We start from the raw sequence: 20,097 nt of genomic DNA on the forward strand, positions 1-20,097 counted from the left end.
TTGCTGGGAGGGGGGCACGATGATGATGATGTCAATTCATATATGCATATATACGTTAGATCAGTCGTCTCCACCTTTGACGCGCCCCCCCCCCCCCGTATCTCCGCCCATGTTAGGGACCCGATGATTCTTATCTCTCTATCCTTAACTCTTTTCTTAGACCACTAATTTCACCTACGGAAGAGAGATGGCCCCAAGATTGGTCCTTATGCGCATAAAACGACCATAGTGTGACAATAATTATCAAATAACAGTGACAAATATAACACTAGATATTTCTCACTTACTACGATTGAACGTGAATCGTCACAGGCACCTAATAATAATTGGAGTAATTATTCTTACTACTTACCTTGGCCTCGTGAAGGGGAAGTTGTCAGTGGTCTAGAATGAAGGCCACACTAATTTAAAATTAATTTACAATAATAATTTGCGGAAAACTAACATAGAAGCTAAAAATCTTGGCTTGAGAGCTTTGCTATAGAATGAGGAGGGGATGGGATATCCTTGTACTTACCTCCGGATACCTACATCTTTATGAAGTAATTAGACTACTTACCTTTCCTGGAATCAAGATATCATCAGTCAATTAATATTTTACGAAAAATTTTAAATAAATTTTATAGATTAAAAAAAAAATGGGCGAGAGAGAAGAAATAGTTTTCTAAAAGCCCTAAGGGATTTACATGATTTACATGATCGTGAAAAGGTCGTTTGTGCGGTTAGTTTAATGGCATTGATGATTGGAGAGACAGATAACAGTCCACCATCGCCACCACCACCAACAGCAAACGAGATGAGTTGGTATCTATCTCTGTCCAATCTCTAGATGCACGCTCTCTTCAATACATATAGCTAATGCTGTTTGATGGTGGTGGTGATGGTGGTGAAGGTTAGTTCTGTTCTGGCTCTCTTCTATACAGAGAGAGAGAGAGAGCGAGAGAGGTCTTTTCCAACTTCCACCATCAATACACACTCACATACACATACACACATAGCATGGCATGGCAGCCAGAGAGAGGATCTCTCCTCTCACAAAATCGATACTAACAGGAAGAGGATCTTGTCAAGGGAAAAGAAGCAACTCTGGGGCGTTATTAGAGATCATAGAAAAAGCATGGGGTGGGGATGATGATGTCTTTTCACAAATCTACAGGAACATCCACGCCAAAAGGAATGAATCTTTGACCACCATCTATGGACACCGGAGAAAGAAACGGAAAAATCTAATCAACTCATGATTTTTACTGATATTCTCCGTAACTTTTCTTAGAGATTAGTTTCGTTTCTGTCTCTCGGTGCCTTCTCATATTATCGCTGTTAAACATTTAACATGTTTCACACACTTATCATTATTTTACTACTTATTATCGGGGGCACTCAGTTTATGAATTTTAGAGGGACGCTGTGTGATGTTTATTTACAAGGAAATTTAAACTGTAAAAAATTTTCGTGATTAAATTTTGGGGCCCCTGGCTAGAGCCTATGTACGAAAGTTCCGACAGCTGGATGATGCGAAGCTGCCTCTGAGGGGAATCGAACAAATGTCTTCTCGCCAGTTAAGCGCGCTAAACCACTACGCTACAAAGACAACTCTTTACCTAGAGCTCGTGTGCACTGTGCGCTGAACGGGACCGTGCATTCCCGTTCAGCACACACAAGCTCTAAAGACACTTATACATTAACACGCCGATCTCGTAACGCACGACACCCTGCAGTGGTTCTAATCCGTTCATAGGTACACAAAATTCCTTTGTGTTCCTTTTCTTTCTTTTGTGTTTGTTGAAAAAACCGATTTGTGGTCCAATTCAAACAGCTCAAGAATCGTTCATGATGCCGTGCAAATTACTGAGCAACCAATTGCGAATGCTTATATTACTTATCCCGCGCTAATATACGTGCCTTAAGGAAAGAAGTTCGTTGCCTTCGTAGCGTAGTGGTCTAGCGCGTGTGGTTCGATTCCTGCGCAGAGGCAGTTGAAATTTCTTTCCTGAACTCATCTTCGTATCAGTCAACTGTCGAAACCTTCGTATGAATAGAGAGAGTGACATCTCATATACACACATCTTCGGATAGAGCCCCTGCATTGGTACAAATTGGATAGAATTTCGTTCTGCAGGTTATTAATAGAATTTTCATCTATTCCCAAGATGTTACGGACCCTTTCTTGGGAATTAGTTTTCAGTGCTTGACTTCGGTAATTATTATCGGCGGACCTTGGTTTCTGAATTATAGCGGGATCCTGATAAATCCAAGAATGATGTCACTTTCTACTATTTATTTTTGCATCAGTCAGCTGCGTAAAATTTATACGGTATAAAATTTTCATGATTCAATTCTGGGGCCCTGGCTAGAGTCCTTGTAGTAGTAAATAAAATCAGTGACCAGCTGAAATTTTATGCTGGATGGAATTCTGATCTGCTACCATTAAAAGATTTTTGTAGATTCCCAAGGGGTTGATTGTCCTTTTTGGAAAATATTAATTTTCAAGCCTTGACTACTATAGACAAATACATAATCGAATTCGTATAAGTAACTTTGTTTCAAAAAGTGTATTCCAGTGGGTCTTTAAATCGGGGGGTAATTTTGGCTGGTCAAAACCAATTTCGACCGGAACACTAGTCGTAACCAGTTTTATTTATTTATACAACACTGTTGGCCATGAAGGCCTAAACAAGAGGATGCGGTTGATTTATACATAGATATTTTGTAACATTGAACAAGAAATCAGTGATCGTGGAAGAATCCACAATAGCGGAGGGGAGATTGTTCCATTCAACTATGGTATGCGGAAAGAAGCTGTATTTAAAGCAGTCAGTAGAAGCAAAATAGGTCGTATTTTATAGGGATGGTCCCGTCTATTGGAGATGTACGATGGTATGGCTAGAATATATATCAGAAGTACCAAAGTTAAGATGACCATGGAGAATCAACCAGGAGAAGATCCGGTTAAAATTGGTCAAGGGGGGGGGGGACTATTGAAAAATACATTAGAATGTACAAAGGTTTCGACAGCTGGTTGATGCTAAGATAAATCCAAGAAAGAAAATTTAACTGGCCTTACGCGGAATTGAACCCACGTCCTCTCACTTGCCGCGGGAGCTCACTAGACTACAAAGCTAACGGATCCTCTTTTCTTAGGCCGTGCACATAGTACGGAAGTACATAATACAGACTAGCGACGGAAACAATTGTATTGTTTTGTTCTTCACCGCACATACTCGAGAAGCGAAATGAAAGAGAGAAAGAGGCCACTCAACGAGGTGCGCGATTTGAAGAAACCTGTTTGTTTTCACCTCGATCTGCTGATTTTCGTTAACTCCTGATATCGGTCCGTTTCTTCTTTTTTTTTTCTCTCTGTTCTGTGGAGGGATCGCCATCATCACACCCTTACATTTCAGAACCCCTCCTGCCATTTTCTCTAATTTTCTCTATCCTCCTCCTCTTTTGCTATGTGCGGACATCTCTTCCTCCACCCCTATGCATTTTTTTTCTTCCTAGTCGCAATTCTTGTAATTCGTACCACTTCGCTCCACTATGAGCAGAGCCTTAGAGCTTGCGTGCGCTGAACGAGGGCGTACATGGACAGTCAGACCTAATTCAGGCCAAAAAGCTCACAATTTCTTACACCGCCACCAGATGGCGACTTAGGCCGAACACAGTGAGGCGACCACAAGGTACGGGAGTGCATAATAGAACTTGAACTTAGCGACGAAAACAATTGTATTGTTTTGTTCTACACCTTACATACTCGAGCAGCGAGACAAAGAAGAGAAAGAGGACACTTAACGAGGTGCGGGATTTGAACAATCTGGTTTGTTTTTTCACCTCGATTTTCACCTGATTGGTCCGTATCTCCCTTTCTTTTTTCTTTTCCTCTTTTGCGGAGGAATCATCATCATCATCATCATCATCATCCTCACATTTCAGAACCCCTCCGGCCATTTTCTCTGTCCTCCTCCTCCTCCTCCTCTTTTACTATGCGCGGACGTCTCTTCTCCTTCGTCTCTATGCATTTTTTTTCCTTCCAAGTCGCAATTCTCGTCCCACTTACCTCCTCGCTCCACTATAACCACAGCCTTATCGGAAGATGATGCCACTCTCCACTATTACTATAAAGGTTTCGACCCCGTTCAGCGCCCACGAGCTCTAAGGAAAGAGGATTCGTTGGCTTCATAGTCCAGTGGTCTAGGGCGCTCTCTCGGCAAGTGAGAGGCCGTGTGTTTGATTCCCAGCAAGGCCAGTGGAATTTCTTTTGTTGGATTTATCTTCACCTTAACCAGCTGCCGAAACCCTCGTAGTAATAGCGGAGAATGGCGTCATCTTCGGGTACATTGGAATGGTCTTCAAACTGATGTAGTAATAGTTTTAACTGTATGTTTCTCTCTTTCACATTAAATTAATATCAATTTTTACTTTTAACAAGCATCAGAGTTTTTGATACAAAACAGGGTTCCATCCATTTTGATCAAAAGTAGTTTTAGCCACGCCTAGGCCGGGATTACACTATAAAATTTTTATAAAAGCACTTTTAGAAAACTTTTATAGAATAATCCCGGGCTGAAACCTGTTTTAACCGCCCTGGTTGATATCAATTTTGATCATTTTGAACGGTTTATCATAGGCGTCTTCAAATGGTCGAAACGAACAGCAACCAATATTTCCATTATTTAACTTTATTTTTCAGTTTCACAATGTTTCTTTTTTTTCATCTGCTTATAGATATTTTAACTTCGTGTCATATTTTAATGTATGATTACAAAGTGGAGGTTTTTTGATCAGTTTAGGATGCAAGGGTTTTGGACAATATGGTAAAACCATGGTAAATACTTTATTATAATGTCCAAAACCTTTGCCAACCCCGATTTGTACTTCTTTGATTTTTCAGCTGTTTTAGTTATGGCTTGAATTCAATTTTATTCTAGTTAACAGCAAATCTTTGCTTAAATACAATTAACTAATCTAAATTTAAGTATTCGTGCTTTATTTCTTCAGTCATTAATTGAATTGGGTCATTAAGTCAGTCTCATGAAACTACTTTTCGGATTGATGAAAAATAGTTTGAAGCTTGAGTTTTGACTACTCGAAGTGGTCGAAACTAGTCAAACTGATATCGACCAAGCCGGTTAAAGCAACCCTTGGTCAAAATTGACATATACAATCTACTCGAATTCTTAAGATCTCATACGTTGAGAGATATAAGGGTATAAATATCCATTTGTTATATCGAAACTGATTTACTAACTGCAATATAGCATAATTAGTCGTTCTTGAACGCCAAGAAAAATCATTGTGAAAGACGTGACCTTTGTTGTGAGGACCATACTTTTATATTTTATAAACTCTCGGGAATGACACATGTGGTACTTCAATCAAAATGAGACAAAAATTCCATGATTATTTATTTCACTGTGTTCAGTTTTATGTACTGCATCTTTTCCAACATGATAATGTAACCTCTTTGATTTCTTCACAGCCACTGCTGTGACGTCGACAAGAAGGTCCTTGGAATGACGCCAAGATGGACAAGAAAACGTCAATATATGGTAACAGTGATGATAGGTCCCCAAAGGAGGCTGCGGGGCGCCAGCCGGAAACTCAGAATGAATCGTATCATGTATTTTTTTATGCTAAATGTAACTGTAGAGGGGCCTTGTTAATGAATCCAAGAAAAAAACTAGGGGCCCTGATTCAAAGATGTGGAGGCCCTGTGATTATCATGCTTATTTGTTAGATATAGACGTTATTTTGAGATTCACAATAGCATTGAACGTGGAGACTATTGCCGTTATAAAATTAATTGTATATTCAATTAAATATTAACCGAAAACTGGTATTACAATTAATTTTTGTTTCTTTCGTCAGTAGGAACACTAAAAAAGGTACAGCGAAGTATTATTATTAGAATTCAACTTGTGTAAAACTCCATGGATGAAAGGGTGGCTCAACATCGGGACCCCCGGAAAAATAGAGCAGCGCGGCTCTCAACCTTTTTGGTCTCGCGGAGCCCTTTTTCGAAAATAATTTCTATGGTGGAGTCCCGCAGGCCTCTTTTTCTATATTTGTTTTCATCAGATTAACTGATTTATTTTATTATCCTGGAGTGGCCGCGGAGCCCCTGGAAGTCTCAAGGGCTCCACAGAGCACCGTTTGTGAACCGTTGTTCTAGAATCCAGAGTCCTTCTACCTGTGTAGACGTAGTAGTCGACAATTCTGTGGTATTTGGTCAGAACATGATATCTCCAAAAAATGGCTTTTTGATTATAAATAATTAGAAGTGAGATAAATGCACAAAGATGTACATGCGGCTAAACAACATGCTGATGTATGATGTTTTCATTTGTATTTGTGTTTATGCTTTATTTTTAATTTTTAAATGGCAATGAAAATGCTTATATCTCAAAAATGTGGTTTTGGAGCTATCATGTTCTGACCAAACACCACAGAGTTTACCATTAGATTACCATCAGATCATAATAATATGAGGGAACCCTGATGCACTTGGACTGTGACCGGTCTGACCAATATCCACCACATAGTGCAGCAGGGATCCTGCGCTAGAATTGAATTTTTGGTGGGGCCCCTAATCAGATTTTTTACGAGTCCCGTTATAGTGTGCAAAACTAAAAAATGATAAGAATCGTCCAGGGCGCTGGGGCTGCATCCCTGTCAGCCTCACCATTGTGGGGGGAACCATGGTCGGACCCGTGAAATAAGATAGCTTAACATGGGTAATTTTGATGAATATTTCATGCGCAATTGCATATTAATTACCTATCAATACTCGATTTTTTCAAGATACACACGCGCCATGCATTAAACTTTTTACTCCATTTTTATGATCTTAAAACATGCAAATAACCAAAACAAAAACGAAACTAAATAAAAAAAACTAAGTAAAATTTATTATTGAATTTTTTCCACGCACACACAAAAAAAGACAAAATTAAAAAATAATTTTCATAATGAACAAAATCGTAGCAATTAAGACTGAGACGTAAAAATAATTAATTATAAAAAAAAATTACACAAAATATCAATGTAAAAAAAGACATTCTTAATATCGATACAAATTGTATATAAAATACAAATATTTGATCACAAAACGAGGGGAAAGGGGGGCTTATATTGAATATTAAACAAAAATTATGATTAAACATGCACAAAGCGACGAAATATAGGCGCAAAACTAAATTCATTTCAAGCTATGCTAGGCTAAGCGTAAAAATAATGAACTTGCAAAAAACATGCTTCAACACAACCATGCTCTTATAATTATTACAGCTTTAATTATTTCGGGAAAAATAATGATAATTAACAAGCTGTAAACTGAAACTAAACTCTTCATTTCATGCAAATAAAATAAAGAGAGCATCAGTAATTAATTAATTCATCTCATTACGGTGCCAAAATATTGTTTTTTGATGGATTCAATATTATTGAATTAAATGGGTGACAGAATTCCAATTAACTCGCTTTCCAATTATTTACTATATTGTCAATCATCTTTTGCTTTATTAATCAAGTAATTAATTATTGTTCGAAAAAACCTTATTTTCAGCCTTTCAGCATATAGTATGTAATCTCAAACCTCAGCCTAAATTTGATTTTAAGGGGCCGAGACTATCTTGCTATCAGAGAAGGGCCTCAATCGTCATTTATAACCTTACTGTTTCCGTCCAGTCCAATAATTAATTAACTTTATTATAATTATTATCAGGGGCCCTTAATTTGTATATTTTAGCGGACCCCTAATATTTATTAACAAGAAATTTTATACTGTAAAAAATATTCACGATTGAATCCTGAGGCCTTGGCTAGAGAGCCCTTGTAGTAATAAATAAAATCAAAGCTACCAGCTGAAATTTTATATTAGATGGAATTTCGATCTGCAATTATTAATAGATTTTTCCGTGGGTTCCTAAGGGATTACGGGCCCTTCTTGGGAAACATTAGTTTTCAGGACTTAACCATAATAATTATTATCGGGAGCACTAAATTTATGAATTTTAGTGGGACCCTGATATTTATGTACGAGGAAAGTTATACTGTAAAAAATATTCATGATTGAATCCTAGGGGCCCTGGCTAGAGCCCTTATAGTGGTAAATAAAATCAAAGTGACCAGCTGAAGTTTTATATTGGATGGAATTTCTGCAATTATATTAATAGATTTTTCCGCGAGGATACTCAATAGTTTACGGGCCCTTCTTGGGAAATATTAGTTTTCAGGGCTTCGGCACAATAATCATTATCGGACCCTTAATTTATGTGTTTAAGCGGCCCTTATATTTATTTACAAGAAAATTTACATAGTAAAAAATGTTTATGATTGAATTCTGAGGCCCTGGCTATATAGCCAGAGCCCTCTTGTAGTAATAAATAAAATCAAAGTGACCAGATGAAATTTTATATTAGATACATATCGATCTGAAATTATCAATAGCCTTTTCCGTGGATTCCTAAAGGGTTATGGACCTGTTTTGGGAAACATCAGTTTTCAGAGTTTGACCGCAATAGTTGTCGGGGGGCCCCAAGTTTATGAACTTTAGTGGGACTCTGTGTGTGACATTTATTTACAAGATAATTTATACTTTATAAAATGTTCATGATTGAATCCTGAGGACCCTGTCTAGAGCCTTATAGCGGAAAATAAAATTAGTGACCAGATAAAGTTTTATATTGAATGGAATTTCTTCAATTATTAATAGATTTTTCTGTGGATTATCAGGGGGTTACGGGGGCCCTTCTTGGGAAATATTAGTTTTCAAGGCTTGACCACACAATACACAAATACATAATTGAATTCGTATAATGACATTGAAACGTAAATACTGATTGTTATAAAAAATCTCAAGAGGAAAAAAAAAATATCCCATGTTTGATCGACATGGACATGAATCTGATGGACACGTGTGTGAAGATGGTCATTGATTTTTTTTTTCTGAGATCATGCTTGTTAAGAGTACAGTATAATGATACGTATGTTTTGATCAAAATTCAATAAATAGTGTCCGTTCATATTTCTAACATGCAACGTAGGGAGGATAGAGAATCATGTCTAAATAGTCAAACCGAGGCAGAATCAGTAGTTATTAGGCTAGGCGTAATAATTAAAGAGTGATTGCGAATCGAGAAGTGTCTCGGATGTTAGTGTACTCACCCATGGGCTTGGCTGGTGCGCAACTACTCCTTATGTTTGAAGACGTTGGTGCTGGTGGTGCACACTGGGCATAGCTCGTCGATGGTGGAGCTTGACTGATGGTAACGTTTCGAACACTTTTAACAGTCGATTCGGTAATTTCTTCTCTCTTGGTACCGACGAATGAGGATTCCATCCAGATCCTTGGTGGTAATTGCGGTGATCGCAATAATTTCGTCTTGTCGTCGTCGGCCAGGTTGCGATGAACGTCAGGGTGGTGTTGTTGTTGTTGTTCGTGGTCCAGCATCATGAGATCTTGTCCCTCGTCATCGTGGCTGGGAGATAGGAGCACGCCAGGGTTGTACAGTGACTGGGTGTACGAATAACGGTCTCGGCGCAGAACTGGCCAAGGTCCGGCAGCTCGGGTTTTGTCGTTGGATTTCGAGTCGTCGAATTGCGGTGGAATATTTTCGCCGGCGAAGAATACTCCGTTAGCATTGTCGTACAGAGCCAGTGGCGATATACGTGATGTCTCTTGAGAGTCGGTACCGTCTGGTCGAAGGGTAGCCGAACTCGTGACCTGGTGGTAGGAAGCATGGTCTTGCAAGACTCTCTTTGGTGACACAGGCCGACTACCGTATAGTGGAGAGGTTGCCGCAGGCGATATTCCGGGACTCGACCTCGAGCCTCCACTTGTCGTGGATGCTGCGGCAGCTCTCCATCCCAAGTACGGCTGCCTAAACGAACGGTTCACAGTCCACGCGTTCGATGGGACGCTTCCGGTGCTCAAACGAGCACTGCTCCATCGTGACAGGGAAGAGTACTGAAAGGTCCCACAATCTCTCGGCGATAGGGATGCTGGGGATGCCGGTGGCAAACTTTCTCTGGATGACATAAGAGAACTTCCATACCTCCAATCCGTCGACGAGGCGACTGTTATTCTTTTCGGGATGACCACACCACGTTGCGCGTAAGAGTTCGAGGCCAGGCTGGATGCCGAGGGCGTCCTCGAGGAACTGAATCCTTTCCATTTTGTTCTCTTGGTAGCGTCTTCGGAAGCAGCTCCTTCGCTACCACGGCGTAAGATGAAACCCTCTTTCGGTTTGGAACTCCACGCGGACCGTTTATACCAGTCCGGCACTGTAAGATTTTGCAGAGATCTCTCGACACGCAGTTCGTGTTCGGATTTGACGCGGCCCTGACCAGATCCGAGTTGATTTTCCGGTGGTAATGCACGTTCTCTATTGTGTTCGTCTAGAAGGAAGTCCATGCTTCGTGCTCTGCAGTGGAGCAGTTCTTCTCCCCCAGTTATGGCGACGGACTCACTGTCTTCTATGCCGTCGAAATCCTTGGCTTCGTCGTCGTCGTCTTCGTTTTCTTCACCGCGATGCTGCGCCGCCGCGGCCACAAGGGCCTCTCTCAGAGCGAAGAGGCTGCGCGCGCGCACACATCCATCGACCAGGGGGCCCTGCTCATGGCTGTCGATATCCGTCTCCAGGTAACTCTGGCTCAGAGTTTTTCGCTGCTGCTCTTTTTCGGCGGCCTCTCGCAGACGGCGCGCACACGAAGCCCACGCGATCTCACCGGTGCAACGCCGGTAAGGCACGTCGATCGGGGCCCGATTGTTCGCCGTGGTCGCGGTCCTCTTGGAAGAGTCACCACCACCACTGATGTTGACGGAATCTCGGTCGGATCTGGACGTTTCTCCGGCATCGAGTTTATTAAAGTCCAAAGGCGCCGACTTGACGGCGACATTATTGTTCTTGTTCTTCTTCTTAAGGGCATCGATTCTGCGTCGACTGGAGCGCACTGCGGCCTCTAGCGCCCCCAGGTCAGGATGACTGGCTGCCAAACGGGCCCGCTCTTCACGGGCCGAACGCCTAAATACATCGAGTCTTTCAAAACTTTTACCGAAATCCGTATCTGGTATTGCAGCCTCACTGTCCACTTCCGGATGCGTTGACCCTTGCTGATTGTCCTGCTTCTGCTGCTGCTGTTGTTGTTGACGATTCAATCTTTCGAAAAATTCTCTTCTTGCGGAAGCTATACGGCCCCTGAGCACAGTTGAATGGCTAGTCGTTTTGCCCTGGGACGGTGGTAATGGCGGTTTATGTACAACTTGATTTCTCCTACACGAGGCTCTATTATATCCAGTTATCCGTTCGACGAATTCTTCTTTATTGACTTCCAATCCTTCATCTCGTTTTAACGTCATTTTGTCAATGACCCCCGATTGGAATGTAGACTGTTGGAATCCGAGAGAGGGTCTCACAGCCGCCATCGGTTTCCCGGCTCTCGTGAAACTGAGTTGAGGTGGAAAGTCTTTTTTACTAGACGACATAATCGCCGAAGAACGTGACGTGCGGGCACTCCCCTGCACTGTTGTTGTGGGGTTCTTTAGCTTGGGAATACCGAGTGGGGGGCACGAATCGGATCGGGATTCCCCTTCCGTGGGGGTCAGGGTCAAATGGGAGGGAGTGTAACAGCGGGATTCAAAACGAGCAGCTCTTTCAGCTACGGTTTCTGTACTGACACATATTCGACGATAGTGCCTTGACCTCTCGGCTGGGGATAAGGACCTGTTAAAAGCTGTATTACGCTCTTTCCTGCCGAGATAATCTTGAATCCTTTGACTGACACTTTTACTAAGGAGAACGGATAACGGTCTGCCAGATGAATAAGAATTCAAATTCTTACCACAATCCCTCAGATCAGGGGAACTCTTCGACTGTTCGCTCCAATCGAACTCCTCGCAGATTTCTTCGAGATCTTCACACCGTACCAAAGATCTACTACGACGAGATATCGGCTTAGATTTCACTGGGCGTTTGCTTCCTTTGTTGGATAGGTCTCTGTCATTTTGCTGGGAGGAAGCGCGGGAGACGTGGTGCACTAGACCGGATTCACCAAGTTCATCAGGGGAATAGTTCAAATTATCATATTCATATGAATACTCATCTTTATCGGCAGAAGCACTTAATGTAATGTGATCCGCACTTTCACTCGCATTACCACTTTCTTCGGGCCCTGCAGAGTATATTAATGAGCATTCGTTCGTAGACGAAACAGAGACTTGTATAGCAGCACCGTCACCCACATCACTGCTTGTGAGCGTAGTATCTTCTTCTCCAGTAATAACACTACGTAGTCGTTCAGTGGAATTATTTTGCGTAGGCCGCGAGAGTATGTCATCAGAAACTCCCGCTGCTACGCTTACGCTCGTAAACAAACCTTTCTCGATTTCTGTGGCGTCGAAAAACTGAGGTGATGAAGAAGGTGGCGAAGCACGAACTGGTATAATGTTATCTGAAACCTCCCCGGTTGTAGTTGTGGTGGCGGTGACGACAACAGAATGCACGTGTTTGCATTCAAGGACGTCTTCCTCCTCTTGCTGCCGGAAGAACGAGGCGGTCAACCCCACACCTGTTTGAGGGTAATTAACCCGCGGTGGATCATCACCATCATCGCTGTGATTGTCATTCAAACTAGGTGGAACGTCATACGCTTCTTTGGGGTTCAACGGGTCACGAGGAGAATTTCGGGTCATTTCAGCATCATCGTCTTCTGGATAGTCTTGTTTCGAGTTCGGTTCGTGGCCACTAGATGTCAGCACTACGACATTCTCTTCTGGCAATTTTTGTTTTGGTTTCATTTTCGATTCTTTTGAATTATTGACGGCAGATTCTTCCGTTATATCGCTCAAATTGTTTTGGTCTTTATCCTCGAGATTATCTCGAGATAATTCGTAATTAATTTTCGTTTTACCGTCAGAAAGAACATCGAAGTCATTTGATCCTTTCGTGGTACTGTCGATGTCGATTTGTTTCTGTACCGTCGCATCTAGTCGGAAAGCTTGAAAAGTTTCTTTCAAGAAATCGTGTTCGGAAAAATTCTCGCGAGAAGAAATCATTGACAAGTTATTTTCTGATAGTAAAGATTGTAATTTAGATGCGAATGAGTTGGTCACGTCTAGTTCTTCCCTCAAGTCTTTGGCCCTATCCAAAAATTCAGCGACGCTTTGTTCTTTCAACCGAAGGATATCATTGACGATCATTTTTTCCATTTCGTCATTGGAGGTAATTTTTGCGAGTTCTTTGTCCAATAACCACGAAGAGAATTGGGATAGATTCTTCGGAAGTGCCGAAAGTTCTTCGTCGATGGATTTATGGGCTATTTCTACTTTTAAAGATTGATGATTGGAGAATGAATCTCCCACGAAGTTATTAGTTTTCTGTTCGACATCGGTGTAATTAGAAGCCGTAATTGTACCATTGTCTGATTGATCGATGGAGTTCATTAAAGTCTCCGAGATCTGAAGACCGTCTTCTTCTAAGATGTCTTCTTCATCATCGTCTTCGTCGTCTTCGACATAACCGGAATCATCATGCTTGTTTTCTTCGACGTTCTTCACGTAGGACCGTTTCTTAATCCTCTTTTTAGCCTCGTCTTGCCTTAAATTAGCGATACCTTCATCGCTATCCGACGAGGTAATTGGGGAAGGAGATTCGGTAATTTGATGCTTTCTATCCAACATCTTATTTTGGTATTCGTTATTCATTAAAACCCTAGCCTCGGAAGTAATTGGTATATCCGGATAAGCATCGCTCAGCAAGTTTAAGAGGTCGTGCTTGGACGGTGATTTCCGGAGGACCGATGGTATTATCTTATCGAGTTTCATGAAATCGGTTTCTTTACATAGAGGGCATGTTTCCGTTTGGGCGGATTCGCATTCGGATCGAAGACTTAAATCCTGTCTAATAGCGGCTTCAAACTTATTGACGGATTCCAAAATATTTTCTTTGTCGTTCATTTTTACGGATTCTAAAAATGAGAGTTCCATTAGTTCATTATATATGTCGTCACCCATTAAATCAACGGAGGATTTACTACGTTTTTCATGTGAAAATTCGTGTGTAATATCGTTCGCGTCGTCCACGTATATATTTTGGAAGTTTTCCAAGGACTTTGAATTTTTCATGCTCTTAAAGTGTCCAAAAATATCCGCGTTTGGCACAACATTCCCCTTGATGATAATTTCGTTTTCTTTTAAGAGTCGATTGTCGTTATTGCCGTAAGATGGATCGATACGAGACTTGAAATTACGGGGTGCATCGAACATGTCTAATTCTAAATCGTCTAAATCTTCTTTACTGATCCCACCGTAATCGTGGTTATCGTTATTAATTTGTTGGTGCGGATTAAACGGCGGTAATGTCACTTTGGTTTCGTTTTCCCAAAGACCCAAATTTTTGCCTTTCTTGGCGCCTTTTATTTTAATTCTAGACATTTTCTTGTCGACCATTTTCGAAGAGCTGTATATATTCATGAGCTCTTCTTCCGGAAGAACAAAATCTTCTTCTTCGCTGAAACGGTTGTTATTATCGATTTCGTCGGTTTTCCGATCGGACGTTTTTCTCGAGTGGTGCTGCCATCTACCGATGGGACTGGTGATCTCTTCTAGTTTCTGTAGATCGCCGTGGTGCTGCCACCTACTGAGCGAACAGGAAACCTCTCGTTTCTCATCGTCACTGGCAGACTCGTCATACGTGTTTCTAACCGGATAATCACCAAACGAAACTACTTCGGAGTCGAGCATTGTTATGTGGCCCTCATTTGTTTTGGTTATGCATAGAGCGGTTTCCGCTCTCAATTCATCAACGACCTGCGTTTCCGGCTTTTCCAATGAATGTGCCTCGTTCCAAGGTAACGACTCTTCGTGGTTTTGAGGCAACATTTCGTCATGGTCTGAACTAAAATAATTGCTCTCGGTTGCTTTAACTTTATCGGTATCGAAACCTAAACTGAGGCACTGAATTTTATCATTTTTATGAATAATTATACCAGGGGGAGACGACTGTATTATTTCTGAAATCACGTCAATGGGTTGATCCTCACCGGGTGTTGGACCCGAAAGTTGTTCTCTATCAATTTTAAATGGTACATACCTTTCCATGGGGAGAAAATAGTCCCGAAATTCACTTCTCTTGATATCGTTGACCTCTTCAGATTTTGAAGGTACCAAACACACTCCTGATCCGAACTGATCGATAGCACTGTTGATTTCGGATGAATATTCAACACCGTCGTTGGTATAATTCGTATTATCCAAAAAAGAAGGCATGTCGAACTCACCGGGATAGCTTCCATTTTCGAATGGCAATTTATACGCACTACGTTTAACGACCGGATGATGTGCACCTAAATCACTGATGCCCTCACTATTTTTAATATTAGGATATTGAGGAATTTCAGTAATTTTTGGAGAGTCGTCTTCATTTTGTTCCTCGGATACGATGGGATCACCGATATTTCTCGAACTCGATAGAATATAACACGAACTCGGACTATGGTTAGGTAATTTCACACGGCTCTTGCGACTCGTCGGTACGAGAGCCACAGGTTCGGGACACAACGCACTGTCGGTAGAGAAATTCATGAGTTTCTTATCGATGCTGTCGAAACATATACCGTCACTTACGATCGGTTCTCGAGGGATTAAGTCGGGCTGCTCTTTTAGTTTCTCTTCTGGCAACGTACACTCGTGAATGTCGAACGTCTTGAGTAGAGAATTCGCTAAATCCTCTGGACCATGGTATTCATCTCTAAGGCGTCTTTGATTCGGTGAAGAGTTCACGAACACATTCTGGTCGTGTTCGCTAATGTCTTGCTTCGACGAGTTCGTTGAATAACTCGCACACTGTGAAGAGTCAGTTTGCATTTCGACCACAGTGACTCGATCATCATCGGATTCATCCCAAGATCCCCAGCCGAGAGAACTCTCGTCGCATTCGTCGCTCGGACTCCTCATATCATCCGAATTCTCCTCCAGGATCGTCTCTAAATACCTATTATTCCCAGAATAATCACAGAAAGCTTCCATCCTATCAGGAGCGATATCGGTACGATTCACTATGAAACAACTGGCCTCAACGTCGTCACTGTTCAAATGAGAATCATCTTGCGCGTATAGGAGCAATTGTCTCTCGTCTTCAGCAACTCGCTGTCCCGGATATTTCGGCAATTCCACCGCCGTATGGACGAAAGCATCAGAGGAATACTCATTCTGTTGCCCTCCACTATCCCAAGTAAAAAAGGCATCTTCCTTCGAGTCCCTGAGTATAGGATCCATTGAATTTTCAACAGATACGCCACTGGTTTTTGTTTCTGTCAAATCCGGGTTACGATGTTCATCGTCTCCGCAACGCCGACGGTACCTCAACCCCGTCAACAGGACAAAATACAGATATCCAAAAGTTTTGAAATCCAAAGATTCCGCGTACGAAAAAGCGGCACCGTCAAATTTATAAGTCCACCACCACCGGGCGGCAGCGGCGGCAGCAACCGAGCACAACAAACACACCAACAACAGCAGTAGTAGCAGCAGCAGCAGAGCTGCAAGAACGACGACTTCAGAGTTCGCCGTATTGCCTGGTATGATGAGTGTCGACGGTGCTGCTGCTGCAACAGCGCAAAACCGTGAACTCGATGTCGTCGTCTCACCCCCTTCGGTATCGCACACCACCACCCCCTCGACCATCACAACAATGAACGAGTAATAAAAAAAACAAAAAAACAACAAAAATGGAATCTACCAATCGGAACGAGGGGAAAAACTTTCCAACACACACACACACACACACACAACAGGTCTGAGAGAACGTGCAATGACTACACACACGCATAAAAAAAACACACACACACACCGGCTTTGTAATTCGACGTAAAAAAAAAACCGGTCCGGGGAGTGCACCAGAAAAGAAATTAAAGCCGTGGAGTAATGTAGCTTCCCCTAGACGGGAAGTGCGTACCATCAGAGAGAGAACTTCTAACAATCCACAAGACAACAATGACCACCGAAAATAGTAATAATAAAAAAAGAGATCAACACAGAAAAGAGAGGGTCGAATCTACTTTTTCCCTTAACCCTTTCTACCTTTTTTTTACAGCGCTCTTGTTTATTTGATGTTCTTATGGTTGGTTAAGCTTGCGAAGGAAAAATATCATTTCGGACATAGACCATCTTTTTTAGAAATTCTATAGAAACAAAAATAATGTATTAGATAATTTTCTCAATGGCTATCATTAAAAGTGGAAAAATACGTTATTTTAACACGTTTCCTGTTAGGATAACGTCCGAAATTTATTCCGAAATAATTCTCGTTTCCACAGGTCGAGATTTTATTGCGGTCTTTGATCCATTACGAGGTTATGGGATCGGTTTCTGACCAGCACTGAGAATCTCTTCTTTTTTGTTTGGATAATTAGCTAATTTATGAGGTTAAGAAGTGACAAATTCTTAGAAATCTCTGACCCGTGCGTGCTTTTAAATTAACAAGTTAACGGGTCCACTGACCAAAGTCTCTGGTATTTTATAATCATTATTATTTACTGAAAAAACTACAAATTGCTTCTTAAAAATTCGTGAAAAAATGTCTATGTACATAAATTTGACTTATTTGGCTTATGTTTGTTTTGATTCATATCTTTGTTTAGTAAACTGGATGGTATCACCCTTTTAGGAGCGGTATAGGAGTAGTAAATAAATTTATAAAGATTCCAAGGGATGACTTAGGATATGCTTTTAGTTTTGTTTTGTTTTCTTTCGTGAAAATAGTAGAAAAATTAATTTGCGTTTATTGACGAATTTTTTTTTTATCTGACTTTCAACTTTTTTTGTGAGAAATTAGTGTGGAAAATTGGTGCGTGCTTTTATCTATAGACTGATTTTATTTTTTTATCTATCTTTAGACTCGACTTTTTGTGAGAAATGGGCGGTGGAAAAATTTGTTTGTGAGTCTCTATATAGACTTTTCTTCTTCTTCTTCTCTCTCTTATTTTATTTTTTACCTCACTTTAGACTTGACGTTTGGAGAGAAATTAGCGGTGAAAAAAATTGCGTGTATCTATAGACTGATTTTTTTTATCTTACTTTAGACTTGACTTTTATGGGAGAAATTGGCGGTGGAAAATTTTTTGTTGTGTCTGTAGAATAATTTTATTTTTAACCTGACATCAAAAAATTTTTATTTTTAATCTGACATCAGACTAGTTTTATTATTTATCTGACTTTAAACTGATTTTATTTTTTATTTGGCTTTACACTAATGTAGGTCAATATTTTTCAAGTTACGGTATCTTTAAAATATATGATTAAAATCAAATCAACGTACAATTCTTATACTTGGAAATCACTAACAGTGCTGAAATCATGAATGATATCGAGCACCTGTGATCGCTTGCGACAATAATCTATAAACATGAGCGATCGATATCATACTGTCTTTTAAAGCAAGCATTGAAAGCATTCGATTAATCAACTTCACAGCAATTATTATGATACATCATCATGCACACGAATTTTTTTTTCGATTCCAATCCATATTATGTTATCAATGGCTAAAGATATTATATATCTATGACCTTTTACGGTCTTCTCTATTTATAACGTTAACGTCAAGTGATATTCAAGATACGAATAAGAAGCTATATATAACAATAGAACTTTTTTTTCAAAAACAACACTCACGTGCGAACGGTTCTTTACTGTTTTCTCACTTATACGAGGAGAAAGAACAAAAAATGTCGACGAGGAGAGGTGAAAAAAAAGTAGAAAAATCACGGCCACTGATTCTCTCTCTTTGGTCTTTTATTTTTTTACTGTCGATACGGTTCGTAAAATCCGAACATCAACGTTTCCGTGGGGTGCCAAACTGGAGTCAAAGTTCGAAGACATCTTTCGAGTGGAACATTGATCACTGCTGCGGTTAAAACAATGGGATGTCTTGGGATCTCGATGGATAGATATTCACACTGGATGCTCATGTTGGAACTTGCATCCTCTTCTTCTTATTATTATTGTTGTTGTTGTTGTCGCTGAGCTAGCCATTAAAAAAAAACAACTTCTTTTGTTGAGATACCAAGCATTTATTTTGATGATACCCACAGCATCTATAAAATGAGGAGAGAAAAAAAACGAGTTGAAATGGTTCGATTGAAGTTGTTCTTCATGAATAATTCATCATGGAAAATCATCACAAAAGGGGCAACCACACAAAAACAAAACAAAAATCTTTAATACCAATGGTATAATCACGATGATCGTGCCCTATGGATATTTATTGTTATTTGAAATGGAATTCACATCCACTCGATATTGAAATTTCTATATAATTTGGTTGAAGGTCAAGACAATGATGATGTAGAAATTTTTAACTTAAACTTGATGCTTTCTAGATGATTCTTTCACCACGAAATTTTAGTTTCCTTTGAGGGGTTTTTTTTTTTTTTTGGTGCAGTTCTCGAACGAAGGTCAGTTATTATTTTGTATGTTTGTATGAAAGCACTGTTCTTAAATGGTTCAAACGAGAGTCTCCGTATGTTTTGAGTGGACTGGTGACTTTCACGCGGAATGCCCGTTGGACGAGATGGGAAAAAAAGAGTAATAATAATAATAAATAAATAAATAAATAAAATACTGCCGGTTTTTCTCCTTTTGGAAGTTTCACGTTTTACTACTTGTTACTCTGCTGGTTGGTTTTCGTTAGAAAAACCAGCTGTGACGTCACTCGAATAGTTTCGGAAGATCAGGTGGAAAACAGGGCAAAATGCTATCCATGTCCGAAGTTTTCCGTGGGGGAAGTTCATAAACTGCCGAAACTCTTCGTTATCGTTCTTGATAACTAGATAGATAACGCAAGTTAAATCGTTGGAATGGATAATGAATCAACACTCTTCCGGACACTGTAATGTTACACCAAACTTTTTGCATTCAAGAACATGCGTGGATATATCTTAGTGGTCATTTTAGCGGAGATTGCATCTCGTGTTTGACATCAACCATTTATTAAACTACTATACAATAGGAAATTTCTCTCACGTTGGGTAAAATACCGACGCGAATGAATTTGGATAACTGATCACGTTTATAACTCGGTTATAGACTAAAAAAAATAGTTT

General features: G+C 40.5%; 1 protein-coding gene across 7 annotated transcripts in view; it reads right to left on the reverse strand.

The window, feature by feature from the left end:
• The window catches only part of LOC149065710 (uncharacterized), a 75,232-nt gene extending 58,518 nt beyond the window's left edge, over window positions 1-16,714 (reverse strand). For 3 of the 7 annotated variants that reach the window (XM_089253949.1, XM_089253950.1, XM_089253948.1), the window contains exon 1: window positions 9,163-16,711. In XM_089253949.1, the coding sequence (XP_089110075.1) occupies window positions 9,163-16,678 (7,516 nt within the window). In that variant the 5' untranslated portion in view covers window positions 16,679-16,711. Of the gene's footprint in view, window positions 1-9,162 lie in introns of all 7 variants that reach the window. The other 4 variants (XM_089253945.1, XM_089253946.1, XM_089253944.1 and 1 more) reach the window with 3 other exon arrangements.
• Window positions 16,715-20,097: the final 3,383 nt, after the last annotated feature.

Source organism: Pholcus phalangioides, unplaced genomic scaffold, assembly GCF_987345545.1.
Source record: "Pholcus phalangioides strain wild (caught in Gottingen) unplaced genomic scaffold, Ppha-v1.0 ptg000039l_1, whole genome shotgun sequence".
In the NCBI taxonomy this organism is placed as follows: Eukaryota; Metazoa; Arthropoda; class Arachnida; order Araneae; family Pholcidae; genus Pholcus; species Pholcus phalangioides.